The 21,377-nt window shown below is 33.8% G+C and overlaps 2 protein-coding genes across 4 annotated transcripts in view; one reads left to right on the forward strand and one right to left on the reverse strand.

Annotated features, from left to right (window-relative positions):
- Positions 1 to 21,377, forward strand: part of OCLN (occludin) — a 389,915-nt gene that overhangs the window by 272,945 nt on the left and 95,593 nt on the right. The gene's annotated exons all lie outside the window — the stretch shown is intronic.
- ZFYVE16 (zinc finger FYVE-type containing 16) overlaps positions 1 to 21,377 on the reverse strand; it is a 29,267-nt gene that overhangs the window by 5,944 nt on the left and 1,946 nt on the right. For all 3 annotated transcript variants that reach the window (XM_026718424.2, XM_087927121.1, XM_026718418.2), the window contains exons 2-14: positions 18,603 to 18,711; positions 16,165 to 18,350; positions 15,577 to 15,673; positions 12,550 to 12,651; positions 11,193 to 11,308; positions 9,811 to 10,225; positions 8,526 to 8,642; positions 7,150 to 7,305; positions 3,996 to 4,220; positions 3,479 to 3,561; positions 2,986 to 3,090; positions 1,243 to 1,393; positions 600 to 680 (exon numbers count right to left, since the gene is read on the reverse strand). In XM_026718424.2, the coding sequence (XP_026574209.2) occupies positions 600 to 680; positions 1,243 to 1,393; positions 2,986 to 3,090; positions 3,479 to 3,561; positions 3,996 to 4,220; positions 7,150 to 7,305; positions 8,526 to 8,642; positions 9,811 to 10,225; positions 11,193 to 11,308; positions 12,550 to 12,651; positions 15,577 to 15,673; positions 16,165 to 18,350; positions 18,603 to 18,672 (3,904 nt within the window). In that variant the 5' untranslated portion in view covers positions 18,673 to 18,711. The remainder of the gene's footprint in view (positions 1 to 599; positions 681 to 1,242; positions 1,394 to 2,985; positions 3,091 to 3,478; positions 3,562 to 3,995; positions 4,221 to 7,149; positions 7,306 to 8,525; positions 8,643 to 9,810; positions 10,226 to 11,192; positions 11,309 to 12,549; positions 12,652 to 15,576; positions 15,674 to 16,164; positions 18,351 to 18,602; positions 18,712 to 21,377) is intronic.

Below are 21,377 nucleotides of genomic sequence, written 5' to 3' on the forward strand. Positions count from 1 at the left end.
TCAAATAAAAAAAAGAATATGTTTATGTCATTGTTTGAAGCTTTCAATCCATAGTTAATAGCATTTAAATCATGAAATAATAGGTTTATATAGTTTAATGTCAGACCCAACTGAACAGATAACATTATCATCAAATTATATGATCACCTTACGGGGAGGCCTCTTCTTATGTCTCTCTCATACAGACAGACACACAAACACAATGTATTTTCTGACATGCTGTCAGTGTTTTGTTACATTTCATCCAGCACTGCCACTTTACACATGTAAAAAGTTCAATTTTGCTTCATTATATTAAATAATGTAATTTATTGCATTTGAACTAATCTTTTGATTCTGGTAAGCATGATAAGCCTCAGTGGTGCAGTGGTTAGAGTGCTATACTGCAGGCCACTTCTGCTGACTATCGGCTGCCTGAAATTTGGCAGTTCAAATCCCCCAGGCTCACGGTTGACTGAGCCTTCCATTCTTCTGAGTTGGGTAAAATGAGGACCCAGATTGTTGGGGGCAATATGCTGACTCTGTAAAACTGCTTAGAGAGGGCTGTAAAGCACTATAAAGCAGTATATAAGTCTAAGTGCTATTGCTATAATTCATACCTTCAACAATACTGGATTTAGCAAGGAATCCAGAAGATGTTTTTAGAGCTCCATTGAACACTACAAAACTTGCACCTGTAACTGAAAAAACAGCATACATTTAATTGTTCATTTTAACATCAAATATTATAAGCATAACATTGCACATAGAAAGCTACATATGAAACTCTTTCAGCTCCTTTAATTCTAGCAAGAACATCCCACTTTGACCATTTCTCTTCAGATTATGCCTATGTAATTTAGAGTAACAAATGCCACTAAGTTAACTTTTCTGAACATGGCCAAACAGAGAGGAAATGAGTTGCATAGAAAACAGTCTACAAACCGTAATATTTAGCAGCTACTCTTTTAATCTTTTGCAAATCCAGAAAAGAAATTTTGACCCCAAATTACTCATTATACAACATCTTAATGCCATCAACATTAAGTAAGGCTTTTGTGCTGAAGTTTCAAAGCTAATAAATATAATTTAAGACCAAGAAATTTTTTTCCATGATAACCTACATGTATATTTTGTTTGGAATAAGATAATACCTTTTATAATATATTAGGTATAGATATTTCTTTTCTTCAATATTTTTTTAAATAAGTCATATCAGAAATTAGAAAATAGGAGCTCAATATTGTACAGTATGATACTTACTCTTCCTAGGATGTCCAGTAGCACTGTTCGCTTGTGTTTGATATACTCCATCCTCATTTTGTACACAAACTAAGTGGGAATCAGCTTGAGGATTAAAACTTGCTCCAATGCTAATGACATGTTCATTAGAAGTGTTAATTATTTTCATTATCTAGAAGACCAAAATTTATATTGTATTATATTATATTAATTATAATATATTATACATCCTCAGGGGTGGGATTCAAATTTATTAACAACCGGTTCTGTAGATGTGGCCAAATTTGTGGGTGTGCCTTGGTGGTCATGTGACTGGGTGGGCATGGCTTGTTGACTGGGCATGGCTAGGTGGTCACATGACTGGGTGGCCATGGCTTGTATGTAAATATTGTAAATATTTAGGTAAATATTGAATTTTCTATTAAAAAAAGAACAACTTTTACCCAAAATCAGGCAAAGCAGGCAGACAGATTGAGTTGCTCACAGAATCACAGATTCACTCAGAGATCTACCATTCTGAAATCTGCTATCTGAGTCTGCACTGAAAAACAGACTCAGGTAGCAGTCCTAAAGAAGGTTCAGCTCTGCTTTTAGATTAGCTAGAAAGCAAGAAATCCAACAATTTCCTGCTTTCTAACTTATCTAAATCTCCCAGCACAGCAGAACAGCTGATGGTCGGGGGGGGAGGAAAAATAGCAACTTACCAAACGCAGGCAAGTTTGATGGCGCGCATGCCAGGTAAGGAGTGAATGGGCGAGGAGTGACGGGGAGGGGCCAGCCAGTGGTATGATTTGCCAGTTCTCCAAACTGGGCAGAATCATAACAACGGTTCTATAGAACCAATCTGACCAGGTAGAATCCCACCCCTGTATATACTATATTATATTACTTTCCTATATTTTATTATATTATATCATAACATTGCTATGCTATGCTATATTATGCTATACTATACTAGTTGCAATGTCATGAATATTTATTGGGAATAAGTCCCATTGGTACTTTTCCTGATTGAACATGAACAAGACTAAACTCAAAATATTGATATTATTCATTTACATGTAACAATTTCAATCAAATAGCCTTTTCCTCACTCTCATCCAGTGGCCCTTTTTTAGCACACCAGAATTCCTCTAAAAAAACTAATGCTGCTACTTCTCTCTTGTACAATATTAATTACCACCTACACTGCAAATTCCTTTTCTCCAGACTTGCATTATTTGCTTTCCTAATATTTGGGAAAATATTGATAATAGAACAAAAACAATGCATGCTAGATTTTTCTCCAGTGCTATGAAGCTCTCATTACTTTTTTTACTTAAATAAAATGTATATTATCAAATACAAAGTTTTCAATATTATTGAAAGCAGAATAGTTATTTGGTTAATAATTTACTGCATTTTATCTTATCCATTCTCCAAGGAGTCAGGACAATTCATTGCTCTCATCCATCCAAACACTGTGAAAAAAAAATCACCTAGTGAGAATATGAGCCTATATTCTGCCTATTCAGAAAAAAAACAGGAAATGCTAAAAAGAAAACAAAGCTTTTACAGAAAACTCTGGTATGTCTCCACTAAAGCACAAACTTGTTCAAATCCTGGAATCTTTAATAAATGTTCATAAGTATTGCAACTGGGGTTATGCCATTTAGCAATTTAACGTTTCACTGCAAAATAACAACTCACTTCAAATTCTATATATCCATGAAAACAACTGATTCTTACATCTAATACAAAGTCCTTTATAGAAATTATACTTACCTCATTATATTTCCTCAGAGGTATTTTAATGTAACTTCTACCCATTTCCATATGAATAAATAAATTATCTATTCGATGTAATGTATATTGATAGTTTCTAAGGTCCTGCAATGCAATAAAAATAGATTAATCTAGTTCTTTAATTTTGAACCATGTAATTCATTATATCAGTTTGTAATATAAAAATAGTATTGATTTTTATATTATGAACTGTGGTAATGAATAATCTGTAAAATAAAATTAACTAATAATAAACTGAGTAGTTTCATAGCAATGAACTACAGTTCTAAGAGTATCATCTTTGTTAACTCCATTTAATACATGCATTTTCCCCCTTTCATGCATTTACTGATAGTTTCTATAATTGTTATCTCACTGATATTTAAGCAGTATTAGAATGTTTGTAATAAGCAAACTTCATCTACTTTCTTACACTGTTCTTTCGGTATAACAAGAAGATACTAATGAAATATAAGCAATAGCATATACTTACAACAAGTAAATCCATGACTGTATGGCCTATTTTTCCAAATAGTGGCTTTCTATGTCTGATACTTGTCAATGGAGTTGGATATACTAAGAAATAAAGAAGAAGAAATGCAGAGTTTACTGATTCTCTTTGAAAGTTTAAACATAACTCAGTATTTGCATTTAAAATGAACTAAATTGGCATGAATGAAAAGTATAATATTTTAAACACCAGCCTTAAATGCCCTATAGCAAATAAAGTCATTTGAAAAAAATGCTTAATGGAAATATTCTTTTTTAATAATATAGTGAGAATAATGGCAGAAAGTGACACTATAATGCCCAAGCCTTTTAATGTTCTTTGGAAACGGGAAAGCCTGAGTAACATAGAATTTAAACTATGGATCTATATAAATAGCATGTACCACCGTAAACTGCACTGCCAAAATGACCAATAAAATGGTAAATCTTTCTGTAGCATTCTTCAGACTCAGAGAAAATATAAACCTCAGATTCAATATTTAAAATAGAAATAAATTTACCCCCATATTCAGCTCCTAATCTCAACATCAGGCGAATAGGAAAAACTTTTGCCCAAGGTACTTCCTGTTTATGAATAAGAATGCCACATAAAAAGGGATCTGAAGGTAGCATGAGATCATCTAACTTCTGAAATGTGGGTGTAACAAACAGAAATCCACCATGCTCTTTACTTCCAAGAAAGTCTTCAGTGAATATAATATTTTCCAAATTTCCAATAAATTTTCCTGAAAACAAAAGAACACAAAGAAATCAAAGTTGTAACAAAAATACTCTTGATACAAAGAGATGGGACTGAACCAAATTTCTGATGCAAAAAAGAAATGGCTCTTTGAAGGGCATTTTTAATCTAATGAAGAATATCTGTAACTCAAGGTTTTAATGAAGTCCTTAGTGTTCTCTGAGATTGGTTGTTTTCTTGCAGACATTTCATTACCCAAAATTTGTGTTGATCTATTTGATACTATGAAGAATCTGTTCCTGTTATGCTATTAGCTGATTCATGAGAAGAGATACATATCTCAGTTTCCCTCGGATATGACCTTTAGTACAGGTAGCACTTGACTTACCACAGTTCAGTTCCAAGTTATGATACCGAAAAAAGTATGACAATTTTTCACACTTACAAGTATTGCAACATCCTCATGATCATGTGATCAAAGTCTGGGTGCTTGGTAACTGACTCATATTTATGACAATTGCAGAATCCCGGGGCCATGTGATCCTATTTTGCGACCTTCTGACAAGCAAAGCCAGATTCACTTAACAACCATGTTACTAACTTAAAAACTTCAGTGATTTACTTAACTGGGGCAAGAAATGTCATGAAATAGGGCAAAACTCACTTAACATCTGTCTCGGCAAAAAAATTTAGAACAGAAACTTTGGACTCAATTGTGATCATAAGTCAAGGACTACCTGTACATAGCAAGACAAGAGTGACATTACATCATGAGGAAGATTTTTTTTTTTATCCATTCCCCTTAAATCCAAGCCTCAAAGAGCAGTTATTTAAGTTCAGTGTTATTCTTCACTAATGAGACTGCCAGACCCACAATTTTACCATCACATTTTATATTAGTTGCAGTTTCAGGATAATCCCACTAGAATGTCTGGTGATAGTTTAAGCAAGTGGTGATCAGGATGCCAGTTACTGTCATTTGGTATTGGATAACATGAAAGAAGGTCCTCAGCCATGTGGGAACTACATTAGAATATTCATGGATTCAAGTGCTTCCTCCCATGATCATTGATTGTGCTTTAGGTAGAATAGAACCACAGCATGGCAGCCAAACTGCCATCAGTTGCAAGTAGCAAAATAACAGAGTTGAAAAGGCCCTTGGAGGCCTTCTATTTCAACCCTCTGCTCAAGTAGGAAACCCTATGTCATTTCGGATAAATGGTTGTCCAATCTCTTCTTAAAAATCTCCAGTGTTGGAGCACCCACAACTTCTGCAAGCAAGTCATTGCACTGATGAATTGTTCTGACTGTTCTGAAAATCTCTCATCGGTTTTAGGTTAGATGTGTCCTTGATTAGTTTCCATCCATTGCTTCTTGTCCTGCCTTCAGGTGCTTTTGACTTGGTTGAGCCCTTCTTTGTGGTAGCCCCTTAGTAGCCCAGACAAATACCAGCACTGAGCCCAGAGGTCTAAAAGAACATACTTATTTCATCTAAGTCCCACAAAGGCAATCTAGCAGAGGGATCAATGCCATTTTTGTCCATAACTGGGCCTAACCATGACTGGAAAGATCCAAATAATCTGTTTCCTTTAAGATTTTCTGTAGCTGAGGGAAGATTGAAAAGAAGATTGAATACCAGTCAAATACCTTTGGTCAGGGAAATTTCTTTAGAAAAAGATATATTATTACTTCCTTGGAAGCAGACAGCACTATTTATTTGTTTGTCTGTCTGTGTGTTTGCCTTCCCTAGACCTAGCATGTGTGATTAAGGAATTATCTCTGTTTTACAGATAAGTTTAATATTCTTTCAATTACTGATAAATCTAGTGAATTATTCTTAACTATTTTGTGTGATTTTTTTAAATTATCATATTTAAATGGAGTAGAAGTTTCTTGCTGCATAGTTAAGTTCAGATGTAAAAGCTGTTAATTACTAGACTACTGGCATAATTATTTTATAATGAAGATGTTTCTACAAGTATAAATATCTTTATGTTGAAACCAGTATGTTTTGCCAGATGTGATCATTTTGTAAGGTTATATATTTTTAATATTGGTATATTTTAAAATATATATTATTGCTGGAACTTGAGAGTTTCCATTTTAGTGGCTGACTTTGGTTTGGATTTTCTCTTGATATCTACAGTTCTCAATATTCTCAATATCATTATGTTGTTTTGGGTGCAGAAGAGCTGCCCTCTTTTCCTCAATATAGTTTAATATTTTCCTAACTCAACTGACATTTGGAAGACTATCCAAAATAGTGTTAAATAATATCACAGGAACTACAATGAATGTGTACAAATTATCTATGGGTAGAAGGGGTGGGATTATGCCTAGCTTCCGAGAACCAGGCCATAAATTTTTGGCCCAGCCAATTTTGGGAATTTACTGAGGTTCCCCCTGACCTGGCCAATATCTACATAGAAGAAAAGCAGATGAATTATGGATAAACATCATTTCTAGAAACAATAATTTTGAAAGATGAAATAATAAATTTGATTAATGCCTCATGCATCAGAATACTAGTATACACTGGTGATTGATGTCAGACAAATCAACTCATTAAATAGTTACAAATGTTACTCAAGCTTCTCTCTTTCTAATATCCAACACTTAGCCAATTAGATTTGTTTATGGGGGTAAGAGGTGGGGGTTATGCTTAAATATGGAAACTCCTATAAATAAGGAGGGATCAAATGATTAAAGCCATTTCTGAATATACAATTATATAGGAAAACTGACTTTCATGAAAGCAACAATCTAGTATCATGTTCAATTTCTAATTCATTAAAAAATAATAATAATTAAAAAGTGCTGAGTCAGCATCCTGCTCCCATAAATTTGCTATGAATTCATTAAATCTCTCTCTTCGCATATAACATTAAGAAACAGACCAAATTAAACACAGATTTCAAATATTCAAACACTTATTCTAATATATACTGCATTAGAAGTCTAACAAAACTTCATACCTTTCATGGCATCTTTATATATGTTGATAAATAAGTTGAATATTTCTTTAGGAACATCACTTTCATCTGATAAACAATGTAACACTATGATAATTTCAGCTTGCCCCAAGCCATGCATTCCATTGGTGGAGAAAAACCAGCATTTTTCTGAATTATCTAAATGACAAAAAAAAAAAAACCATTGAGCCTTTTTATGTTGTTAAAATAAAGGTCGTCCTCGACTAACCACAGTTCATTTAATGAGCGATCAAAGTTACAACAGCACTGAAAAAAGTGACTTATGATAATTTTTACATTTATGACTATGGTTATCTCCATGGTCACGTGATTTACATTTGGATGCTTGACAACTGACTCACATTTGTGTCCCAGAGTCATGCAAACTTTTAACACGCAAAGTCAATGGGGAAAACAGATTCACTTAACAACTGTGTTATTAATTTAACAATTGCAGTGATTCACTTAACATATGTGCTAAGAAAAGTCATAAAATGTGACAAAACTCACTTAACAAATTTTTCACTTAGCAACATAAATTTTGGGCTCAATTGTGGTCATAAGTTGAAGACCACCTATACAAAAAATAGCAATTTTTATATATTTTGCAATGGATCCACAGATCAATTCCAACCTAATCCAAAAAGATAATCTGGCACTGAACGGTTACCGTTTCAATGCATAAATCTGTTTGTATTGGAAAGAGCTCTGCCAGAACACATTATCACTGCCAGAAGTGAAATTATAACGGTCCCCACCCTCTACTGGTTTCAATGACAAGGAAAAGTAATTGCTTAAGTTTGTCTTAAATTGACTCTAGGCCCTTATTTGAAATTGAGAAGCTATAATCCAATGGTTCCAAAGTCAGTCTTCTCCACTTACATGTAAAGAATCCTATTCAGGTATCATTCCCTAGCTAACATACTGAAAATAACCTTCCAAATCTAGAAATACAATGAAGGAGTGCATTGTAGGGACAATAGCTATTCTTTATCATATTGTGGTGAAGTTATTAAATTACATACATTTAATTTTTTTTATAAAGGTTAAACATATAATGAAATGAAACAAACTTTAGATTACTGCGTCTAAATTTTTTATTTAGATTTGATATAACTTACTTTTCTGTACCATTATCTTTCTACTTACTCTAATAAAAAATTTGCAAGGAGGGGGAATCCTGCACTAATAATTTAATACAAAATATTAATCTCCTATTTTATCTCAGTTAAGGCAATTAATTATAAGATAGAAATAATAATTGGAAATTAAAAAATAATTAGAACTGACCAGTCAATCTTCATTGTTTAGAGTTTACATTTGTAACTATAATTATAATATTTTACACGGTTTTATAAGTTTGATATGCTAATACTTACAAGATAGTATCTTGACGTTCACTAGTAAATTTGCATTTAGAATGAATGTCAATGGATTAGATTCTTCAAGCAATAAGGTAACTTGCTCATTAGAAGGATGTTCTTCTACTAAGGATTCTGAAGAAAATATGAAACAGTAAAAAGACAAATAATTGCAATTCTGAATTTTGGAAAAAATGAAACAAACCACGTTGAGGCAACTGATGCTTGGGATGTAATACAAATTAATAAAGCGTGAATGAACTAAAGCTAGATCAAACTATTTTTTTAATATTTCCTCTGTTCTGAACCTTATAAAACATAGCGCTGTAAATAGCTATTTCAGTGTGGGCAATATATATAAAACATATCATTGTCTCTTGAAGTTTACAATTTTTATGACAAGTGAACGTAGTTATTATAACTAAAATTAAATATATATGCAACAACTTCTATATGCAACAACAACAGTAAGTGTGATGGCCCAATTCGTAAGATTCTATTAGGCCACACTGAGAGTTGGGACCATGAATAAGGTTTCCTTTGACAATCTCAATGCATAAATTTATTTGTATTGGAAAGATATTAATCTTGAATCCAGTTCAATCGCTCCTTAGCAATTAACGCAATAGTGTTCAATTAAGCATTACATTTCTCATTTAGCTGCTTAGCTGCTCCACTTAAATTAGCAATTACATTTCGAATTATTGCAGGTTCTAGACAATCTTTAAGATAGCTCCAGGTATACTGCAATAACATAACAATGAATGGACAGCTAAGAAATCCTCAACTTTTGAATCCTCAACACCAACCATTGTGCATGTTACAGATAGCTCTGGATTAGTCCCATCAAAAAAAGCACAACCTTATGCAGAAAGGGCCTATCCACAGCATCTCATTTTGCCAGTTTTGTATTTCAATTCGTATACCCTAATCTAGTAGAAATGTATACTGACATCCAAATCTGTCATTTTGTTTCATTATAACAAAAAAAAATAATACATTTTTTTCCTGCACAATAGCAGAATCACACTAATTAATTTTAATTCAAACCTAATCTCTAAAACTCAAATCCTTAGCCTAAGAATCAGTATATGTAAACCTTTCTGTATTTCGTATTAAAATGTATATTATTAGTATCACCACTTTGGGTTTTCTCAGAAAGTAGTATAGTATAAAAGCAAAATAAATAATAATGGTTATTTATATGATTTTTTTTATAATGCCACACTACTAAAGTGCAAAAAAAATTGAAAGGGTAAGCAGCAATCCTACTTTTCATAACACCTTAAAAGCAAGACATTACCTTTAGCTTTTTCTCCTCTTGCAAGCAGAAGAGGTGGAAATCCATCACCAGGAATAAGGCTGACCTCCTTGCCAACACAGTTTTCAATACAACAAAGCATCCTATAATCTAATATACTAGTAGGGGTATCACTTGCTTGATCAGTTGCAGCAGGAAGAGGTTCCTTTGCTTTCTGTTCAGAAACAGAAGGAAATTCAGTAACAGCTGCAGTCACAGAGTCAGAGTCACACAGCACTTCAGTTTGTACAAGACAGTCAGAATTATGTGATAAGTCAAGCTGCTCATTAGTAGGCAAGATGTCTTCCTGTGGAACAGAAGTGGAACTCCTTGCAATCCCAGTTTGTTCAGCTACATGCATTTCATCTTTTGACTTGGTATCTGTTTCAGAGACAGCTTCATTTGTTGGGCTTCCAACCTATGATAAAAAAAATTCCATTAGATCTGACATTCACCTGAGCTCAATATTGCAAAATTCGTAGCAATACTTTAACTTTGGGTTGAGAGATATCCCAAAAAAGTAAATGCAGTGAAACAGAAACTATTACTTTATTTATTTATTTATTTGATTTATATAATTGCCCATCTCACTTGTACCTGATTCTGGGCAGTCTGTAAAAAAAACAAAAAATACATAATTTGAAACAAAAATAACAATACGTGGAAGTTGGGCACAATCTAAACCGTTATGTTATGTATACATGTAGCCCAAGCAGTGTCATAGAATCAAGCATAAAGCCCAATTTTCAAGGCCCTAAGAAAGCTAACAGAGAGAACACTGATCTAATCTCAGAGGTCATGATGTTCCATATCAGAAAAGGTTCTCCTTCTGGGCCTTGCCAGCCAATATTACCTAGCTGATGATAGCCAGAACATGCCCTTCTTGCCAGATCCAGAGAATGTGTAGGAATAATTGGGGAAAGACAATCCTGTAAATAACACAGTGCTAAGCCATGAAGGGATTTAAAGGTGACAACCAGCATCCTGAATTGTATCTGAAAGCATAATGGAAGTGAATGAAGCTCATGGAGTAGTGATCACATATAGAAAATAACTGACACCAATAATTGCATGCACTGCTGCATTTTGCACCAGCTGAAACTTCTGAATACTCTTCAAGGGCAGTCCCATGTAAAATGCATTGCAGTGCTTCAATCTGGAAGTCACATAGGAATGAGAGACTTTAAGCAAGGCCCGCCAGTCTAGGAACTGCACGATTGATACACTGCCCTAAGCTATGCAAAGGCGCTCCTAGTCAGAACTGCTCTTTGCGCAGTATATTTTCTGTATTAAAAAGACAAAACAGATTTTTGCATGACACATTTATCAACTAGCTAATTGTATTCAGAACCTAAAATGATAATTTCAGATAAAGCAGGGCTTACAGGTTCCTGTGGGAATCGCTTGGCTCCAGATGACAATTTTGTTGTGTCTGCAACTTCTCCATTAGGTAAAATTCCATCTGCAAACCAAACTCTTCTGTGGTCTTTAGGGAGCAATCCTGTAGAAGAAACAAATCCGAGATGCTTGTTTAGCTAATACCAAAGTCACTTCCACTCTTCCCCATACAAAAATTCATTTAGAATCCACATGAGGGTACTGAAATCTAATAAGCAGATAAAACAAAATGTGATGACTACCAAGGTGCCCCAAACACTGGATTTCTGCAACTAATAATGTCAAGCAACTTTACATATAATTTCAAGATGGAGATGGATATGCAGACAGAATTTCAAAGCAGCCAGAAGAGTTTATTTCTCAACACTAACACTAACTTATATAAAAGCTGCTTTTTCATTTTTCTTTCTCAGGTATGGAAGTATTATTTTAAAGGTACTGAATAATTCCTTAGGAGAAGTTCCATTCTCCATTAACAAGTATCACAAGTTGTATGCTGAACAAAAAAAATCACCCTAAAAGAAATACTTTTTGAAGAATTTATTCATCTAACAAACAATACAGTCTGCAAATATATTGTGTAAAAATAAATATCTAGGAATGCTTGGGCAATACAGTAAATGGAGTTTACTTTGAGTGACTTCTCTAATTATTATGGATAATTTGTAGCCTCTACATGTTGAATTGTAACTCCAATTAATCCTTACCCCGTTATTACTAGGCAGTGCGATCATGGGTGGCCTTCAAAAATTTTAGCAACAGGTTCTCTGCCTGGTTGCTGGGTGGGCGTGGCCTAGTCAGCCTCCTGCACCACAGCTGGGGGGAGGGTTGCCCTCCCCAGGCTCCGGAGGCTTTTGTCGAGCCTCCGGGAGGGCGAAAACGGCCTCCTTGGACTCCAGCTCTCTGGAAGCCGGAAACGAGCCTGTTTCTGGCCTTCCTGAACTTCCGGGAGGCCCATTTTTCACCCTCCCTGAGCCTCCACCCATGCCCTGCACTTACCTGCATCCAAAACAGACTGCATGGGCACTCCTAGGAGGGGCAGGGTAGGCAGGGCCAGCTAGGAGTGGGATTTGGGGGTTCTCCGAATTGTGCAGAATCTTAGCTAGAGGCTCTTCTGAATCCCTGCAAACCCCCAGCAGCCCACCCCTGAATGTGGTCAATTGAAATACAAATCTGGATAGCTACTCATGGCCCATTTCTGGGTTTTTTTTCCCCTTAACTAATCATTACTCTTTATTATTTATTTACATACAGTATATTTCATATTTCTAAACCACTCATGTCCCTCAAAGAGGGGTCTGGGTGCTGAAATAAGGTTAAATAATAGCATAGAATAAGAATTACCAGACGTCTGGGTTTCATGCAGAGATGGAACAGCTGAAGATTCAGACAATACAGAATTGGATGCTGGACCGGTTGGGATCATCATTTTTTCTAATGCCTGTGCTAACGAACAAAATTTAAGAGTTTAAGCGTCAAAACTATGTACAAGAAATCTTTCACAAATGTCTGCCACGGGGCAATATTCATATACCTAATAATAATCAAGGTGAATTCAGGATAGTTTATGTACAATTTTGTTTTAACAAATTCTGCAATGTTTAATATAATTTTAACATAATTTTGTTTTACAAAGCATTCAATCTAAGTTTTTAACAAAGTACATTCTTTAAGTCTTATGTTCTTTCTTGGAAAGTTATTTAAGATAATAATGACATTCTGTAGTCAATGACACTTCTCATCCATGACTTTTAAAGGGTCACATTTAAATTGCAGAATTAGTCAGAAGTATTCCTGCAACCTTATCTGAAGAAAACCAATCTTCTTTCAATTATTCTTGGTCCTGACATCTAGCTGGACTGAACTATTGTATTGCGTTATACATGGGTTTTACTTTAAGGACAATTGAAAAATGTTAACTGAATGTAGCTTCTACAGGGAATATGAAATTTGACAACTAGATTGATCAAATTAATATTCTTGAAAGAGTACCTTTATCTGTAAGATCTTCATGCATCCTGAAATGCTACTTAGTTTATCCATTTTTAAAACCATTTAGGCTGATGTCCATGAGGCAAAAGATCTCTTTGAGAATAAACACAGAGGCCCCACCATTGTACAACACACATCCATTTATTTACTGTTGCTTTCTCTTAAATATTTTCTTGAACTATTTTGTAGATGATATTTATCATCATTTACATAACAGCTCTATATAACTATTATGTAAGATATGTTTATCCTTTTATTTTCACACAGAAGAAAAAGAGTGAGATAAGTTAGATTAAAACAGAGTCACTGGCCCTAAAAAAAAGTGGTTGTAGCCATAACTAAGATTACCTGGTGTCTGTTCAATACTGTAATCAATACACCAAAATTGGTTTGGTTATTACGTTTTGCACAAAAATGAAATTGGAAATAACTATCGCTTATTTTGAAGTAGACAAGATTTTTTTACTGAATGCAAATTGCTTTAGTGTTTACTGTCTTTAAAAAAACTTTTTAAAAGCTTTATTTTTTACATATTGCAAGTATATGTATATCAAAACAATTTTGAGTTTTACCCTACTTTTTATTTCTTTAAATAAATAAAAGCATTTGTGGAAGGCACATATTTATAAGTTACTAAAAATGTTACAGTTATATAGATGATTAAAAACAATTTCAATGAATATATTTCTGCACCACAATGTGTCACACTGATAACTTGGGCATAGGGACTTATTTGAGTAGAATATGCAGAAATCCCATTCACTGCTGCAATAAATATAAAAACCAAGATTATATAGATGTAGTACAATCTTAAGTATTACTGAAATGGAATACCAAAAAATGTATTGACACATTTAAACTCTTTTTCTCCAGGTGGACAACAGCAATCTGTTCTTTCCTGGAAAAAATTCCTACAATATCCATTAGCCATTGCCAGTATAAGAATAATGCATTAATTACAGCATATTAAAGTATGGATCACCCATAAATACATATATAGTATCATTCAGTATAACATCTGAGCTCTTTCTTCTATATATGGTAAACTAAAACTTACTTTGTGATACTCAATCCTAATTGCTTATTGGTTTGTCTTCTTTTTTGTATCTTTTTGATATGGCATGCTTCCATGGCTGTCTGGATATACAACTGGAAGGGTTCATATATCCAAGTTTCTTATATTTTTTTTGTTCAGGAGGCAAAAGATGGGATACATAGTGGATTCTCCTCCCATCTGGTAGATTATGCTGAGAGAAAATGACTAGCCTTAAGTCAACAAATAAGCTTCTACGGATGGAGTCTTCCTAATGTACCAATATACCACACTATTCCTCATGGCTATTATGTTTTGCACAAAAATGAGATAATAATCACTTATTTTGAAGAAGACTGTATGGGTAATCCTTGAGTTATGATCCCAATTGTGATTGGAATTTCTAATACTAAGTGAAGCAGTAATTTTAGCAAAACATTCCGAGAACAGCAACTGCTGCAATTCTACTTGCGGTCATTAGGACAGGACCATAGGGTTATCAGGTGAGGATTTATGTGAACACAACTTGTGATTTTCTGCCAGCTTCCCTATTGACTTTGCTTGTCAAAAGTCAGGTGGGAAGGTCACAAATTGCAATCATATTTCCCATCTACCAACAACTCTCACCCCAATCAAATGGGGATGACTGAAACTCCTAGGATTGGTCAGAAGTTCATTTTTTTCAGCACCAGCATAACTTAGAATAGTTTCTGATGATTGACTATAAACCAAGGACAACATGAGGCTCAATCATAATCTATATAATGCTATTCCTTTGCTTAATTTTACTGGAATATATATACATTACTTTTCAGGTGCCTATTCTAATTTCTGGCTGCACTTTGTTTAAAACTTTTGTGCAAGTATGCCTTACACCAGGGTAGTCAACCTTTTTATACCTACCGCCCACTTTTGTATCTCTGTTAGTAGTAAAGTTTTCTCTAACCTCCCACCGGTTCCACAGTAATGGTGATTTATAAAGTAGGGGACAAAACCCCTACCACCCACCATGAAAGCTGGAACGCCCACTAGTGGGCGGTAGGGACCAGGTTGACTACCACTGCCTTACACAATAACTAAAAAGATAAGTATTGTCCAATCAAGTGAAATAATTCATATTCTAATAGTAATTATGAGCAACAAATTAATCATGAAATTCAAATAATTTTAAATGATGTTCCCTTTTCAAATAAAACATATGGAAACATCTACTAAAGGGTTTCATATTTATTTCATCTTAAATATTTCACATCATGATGTTCACATTGGGAATACTTGTTCCAACATTCAAAAATTATTCTAGTTACATTTTCTGTTTCTTCTAATTTTCTACAACTACATTTTACCTTTGTTAATGGACTCATAGCAGCTTACACAGACTCTTGCTTCTTTATCCAGATACTGGAGTTTGCATTTTCGATTGCAACAGGGAGCACAAAAAATCTAGATTTAGCACAAAAAGTGCATTAACATTTTATAAGTATATGGATGAATGGATTTTGATGTAGAAAAAGGTTAAGATCACATACTAATTACAAAAATCAGAAACTAGAGGAATAAAAGCATCAGACAACTATTATATTTATAATTTAGTGCCAGTAGAGACAAAACTTGGATAGTTTCAATAAATTAATTCTTTAGCAATAAAATTATCTTAAAGAAATCAATAAATATGGGCTTTAGAAAAATCACAAAGCTGAAAAAAATATTTTTTAAAAGTGTATGTTTTAGCCAACATTCAGAAACATTTTCAATAAATCAGAAAAAAAGGTTTACATGCTGATTAAACTTCATTTTAATGGCATAAAGAAAAATTATTAGTAAAGAGAAATATTTTTTGCAGGCCAAAGAGCAAACAAAAAACAAGCCCATCCCCTATAAATGGAGAATGATAAAGATGATCAATCCAAGAAAAAATGGTTTAGTTTACTTACTTTCCCACAGGCACGACAGTGGTGTCTTCTTTTGGTAAATGTGAATTTGGCTTGACAATTCATGCATTTTGATGCTTCTAAGTCAGGAAGCCAGGAGGGCTGCTTCTGTCCCAAGACTGTAGCTCGTCCCACTACTTTCCTTGGTTCAGAAACCATAGGTAAGACATTTTCTTTCATGTTTCCCAAGCATCTTTGTCCATCAACATTACTATGACTAACATCTGATTCAGGAGAAATTTTACCATCTGAGACAAAGGCATTTGAATCTGTGGAATTTTTCATTTGGGATTCGTTTCCAGGTGCGTTTTTACTGCTAAACTCAGAAGGGATTGGGGCTTTTGGTTGAAGGTTTAGCAGCTGTTTTGGTCTTGCTCCTCCACTGTGCACTGTTGGTTGGCCATTTAATGAATCTGAAATTTCACTTCCAATCTCAATTACATTATCTATAGTCTCTTGTTGAACCTCCTGTGTGTGTTTTTTCACTAGGATCCCTAAGCTAGATTCTGGAATACTGATAAAATTATTTTCATTACAGACTTTTGCTTTCTTACATTCCAATTCTGCTTGAATGCACTCTCTACTGATATTCAGATTGCTTATATCCAATAAGTTGTCATTTATTACATCAGATTCCAAAAGTCCACTGCTAGTGTCTTCTTTGAGAGGCTTTGAATTATTTGCTTCAAGACAATGTTCAGACAAAAAGGCATCAAGCTCACTATCACTAATGAGCATGTTGCTTCCAATAATGTCTTCTTCTAAAACTAGATCAACAAAAGGTTTTTCATCCACATCAATAGGCCAAACACGGCTGCACATTTCAGTATCTTTAGCCAAAAAAGAACTAGTAGTCACAATAGAATCCTGATGTTGAAGAGGCTCACTATTACTAGAAACAACACAGTCTCTACTTATTAAAGAAGATTTCTCTATCTCACATTCACTGGTTTGGTTTAGACTGTTCTCCTTTTCTAAAGTTTCTGTTTTTCCAAAAGAATCACCTTCTGCAAAGCTATTTTCACTGGGCAGAGCTATGTCTCTAATGCTATCTTCTTTCTGAGTAATCTTTCCATGTATGTCATCAGTATTAACTAATGATGTACATATAGAAACTGCAAGTGGAAGACAGGATAATGAAGTCTGTATGTCTTCAGAGATCTCTGGTACTGAAACCGTATTTAAAGTTGCATCTGTATATTGCTGTGCATTACAAAACATGTCAGTTGTGCTATGTTCTTTATTCAAAGCTAGCACACTTTCTGTCTGAAGAGCAGAATCACATAAAGATTTTTTGTTACACATTACATTGGGATTATTCACTTCATGGATCTTTGGCAAATGCAAAACTTCTGATTCATTTATGTCTTCTGAAATGCCTTGCTTGTCATTTTCATCACGTATCATTTGACTTTTTGAACTATTTTCATCCACCAGTGTCTCACAGGGCAGCTTTTCACATGTTGATTCTTCTTTGGATCCAAGTACAGCTAAAAGATGAATTACTGAAGCTGATTCTCCATCAGTTCCTATCACTGGTTCTTTCTGGCCAGGTATTTTATTATTTTTCAAACAATTTGTTTTTTCTTGATCTTCACTAGAGTCTGTTATATTTGGTTCAAAAGGAGTGTCTGTCTTTAATTCCTGTTGATTAAGTTCTCCTGCTGCATTATTTTGTATTTTGTACAGTGTTTCATCAATCTGTTGCTGTGTACCAGAATTAGAAATGTGATCATCAATCACTGAATTATTAGCTTTGGTTGACAGTAGTGCTAAATCAAAGCCATCAATTGAAAGACCGTACTGAGACTCATCTGGTTGCAACTTTTGAATGCATCCTAAATTATTTTTTAGTTGGTTCAAGCCACCTGTGTCATTGATAAGATCGCAGACAGGTATACTGCATCCCTTCAAGCAAGACGACTGATTTTTATCTGAAGAATCACCACCCACCATGGACAGAAGATCTAAACCAGTAACATTTTTCTCATTCTGGTCAGAGTTCAATTGTTCAAAACTTGCTACTTTTGAAGTTTGAGAAGATAATGAGCATACATCTGATACAGCACAACTGGCATTTTCTTCCACATTTGGCTCAAAGGTTTTTGGCTGCTGGCAAGATGAATCTGGCAAAACTAAGTGGTGCTCCGAATTACAAAGATTTATAGTGCTGTTGTTTTCAAGTTCATCTAAAAAAAGGAGCAGCATATTAGGAATTTCACCATATATTTGCTACATACACTGCTCTCTCAATTACAAATGCTGTCTACATTCTATCTCTAATTATATTTTCCCTATTACATTATTTGTCCATTGTAGATTTACTTTTATCTGAAAAACACTACATATCCCAGTGAAGTGACATACCATAAGAGTATATTTTTATCTATTTTTATACGTGTTGCTCACATGAATACAGAAGTCACAAAGAATGAACCAACCTGGGTGCTGTTCAAATTCATCGAGTAATTTGTCCAAATCAGAGACAGCTGCTTTAAAATAATTGTCCATTCTAAGATTTAATCAGCAAACCCTTTTTTCCTGTTGTACCTGTAGGGAACAATTAAATGAATTAAGGCAAAAATAGATTACTAGATGATGCAAATTAACCTAAATTATTCTTAAACTCAATTCCTTATTCCTAAGAGTGACTCTTAATAAAAAATAAGTTGCTTGTAGTGCTGAATCAAACTGCCTGGAAGGACACTTGGAAATCAGGACTAAAGCTTAGCTTTAGTACTCAAAAAAAATCATAGCATTTCTTAGAAACATCTGAGCTTATATAAATATATTGCCTTCTATTATAAGCAAAAGTAATTGTACTTTTTCATACCATTTCCTCTCAAAACAGGGACATAGCAAATACTAATCCTTTATCCTGTTGCTTTTCAAAAGGCAGGACTTCAGGAACTTCCAAGTGTTCTAAGCCTGGAATACTCTGGTCAAATGTAATGTAACAACTAAGGTCAAATCCCTGCTAATTCTGCTGGCAAATCCATGAACTATACTTTATAATGTGTGAACCCTGGCAATTTTGCCTTGTTCAATAAGACATGATTAAGTAACCTTTGTTTAGCATGACTGGGATCTCAGTCACTATGGGAGACTGAGTTTTGGACCTGAAAATGTTCTAGACTTTAAATTATGAATTCAGTTTCTCTAAAGTAATTGTGATTCCTACATTAAAGAAAGTTATTTAATATTTTAAAATAAGCTAGATATAACAGTGCCCCAAAATTGCACTAAATGATGCTTCTGTCATCCAAATGAAATTCAGAATATGAAAAGGAGAAAAAAATAAAACTGGTTATTTCACTGGCTATTCACTGCCCATTCTTATCAATACATTGTAGTGATAGTTCCTATCTTTCAATAATTATTCAAGTAAACTACTTATTTTGTATCATTTTATTAAGGAATTCCAATCCATTGGATTTATACTATTTCTATTTAGTTATACCTGAAATTATACAATTTTATATTATTTATCTTTAAAACTATATAGCTTTAAATAACAGTCTTCCTCTTACAGATTATGGATCAATATGCAACAGGATAGATAGCAATTTTAAAGTTATCATCTACTATATAAGCATACTCCAGAAAAGGATAGCAGTATACTCAAAATAATACACATTGAAAACAACACCAATAGTTGAAAACATTAGAGTAAAAAGAGAGCAACAACTTAACTTTTCTTCAAAAATATATTGTTTATAAAGTTCTAAAAAGCTGAAAAATATTGCTATGTTGTCATGATTAAACAAGCCATTCTGAAAGTTTTATATTAAACAATATGATTAATATATATAAATGAATCACATTAATCAGCTGACTAAAAGAGAGTTGAATGAAATGTTCTACCCCAGACAAGAAAATAATGGAAAAAAGAGAATAGTCATTAATAATCATTAATAAAATATTAAAATCAGTGTTCAGATACAACCCTCCAAATGACAGAATACTACTGGGAGAAATGAAGTAATATCCAGTATAACACAATTTTTCTACCTTGATGTATGAAATGAAGCAGAAAGGAAACTAATGGAAAAAGAAAATAGAAAAAAGATTGTGCAAATAGAAAAAAACATATTAAACCATTTTAAAAGTTGATGGTACCCAAAATTCTTTAATTACTGAACTAAAGCCAATTATTCTTGATAGTAAAGTTAAATACATTCTAACAAAAAGCTGAAGGATTCAATGATGAAATATGAGCTGTACTGTTAATTACATCATCTTGTAATATTTTAAAGTGGTATTTGGGATTTGTAAGCATATTTGAAAAACACAGCAATAACCGGGGACTGAAAAAGACATTCCAGTTTCAAAAATGGGCAGGGCTAAAGAGTTTTGAAACTATGAACAATGCTAGATGCTAGTAGAAAGTATGAGCTTGAAGTCAAGTCCTCAACAAAACATGACCCAAGCTAGACTTACAATCTGGATTCAGAAGAGGCAAGAAAATCCAAGATCACACTGCTAGCATCAACTAATAATAAAAAAGACAAGGAACTTCCAAAGCAACAGGTTTTTTTTGCTTTATTTATTATACCAAGACTTTTACAAATCAAACCATTACTAGCCTTTAAAAACCATGACTAGCCTTTAAAAACATGGGTGTCTATTAAAGAAATTGTGCGATGATCAGAAAGCAACAATTATGACAAAACATGTAACAATTAAATCATTTAAGCCAAGAAAGTGGTATGTATTTAATTCCATTTGTTGACTGAATCATGAGAATTTCTTGACTACATAGATATTAAGACTGCTGAGAAAACTGAGAAACATCAATAAACCAAGGTATTTTAATGATAACCTTTGGTGGGCTACAAGTCAGGAAGGCAAGATATTTTCTGTTGAAGGCTAAAGAAAAGATATAAAAACAATTCCCCCAAGAATATGTCAGATATGTCAAATTCAATTCTAAATAAAGTCAAAAGCTCATTACATTAGTTAAGGAGCAAGAATTATTGGAAAAGACGCTGAAGCTGGCAAAACAAAAAGCAATCCAGGCCAGCAGCAGATATCAGCAGCTGACAGAAGCAGGAACTTAGAACTTCAAAGAATATTTATTGATAGTCTTGGTGAAATGATGCTCGTATGTCTTTTACTATATTTATATCTAAGAGTATACCAAATACAAATGTCATGCCCCTGTTGGAGTCTGACTCGAGGGACAGATGGAACAGCTGACAGGGAATGGGAGTGTG

This window comes from Pseudonaja textilis, chromosome 2 (genome assembly GCF_049901715.1).
Source record: "Pseudonaja textilis isolate UNSWEBS1 chromosome 2, rPseTex1.2, whole genome shotgun sequence".
Lineage (NCBI taxonomy): Eukaryota > Metazoa > Chordata > Lepidosauria > Squamata > Elapidae > Pseudonaja > Pseudonaja textilis.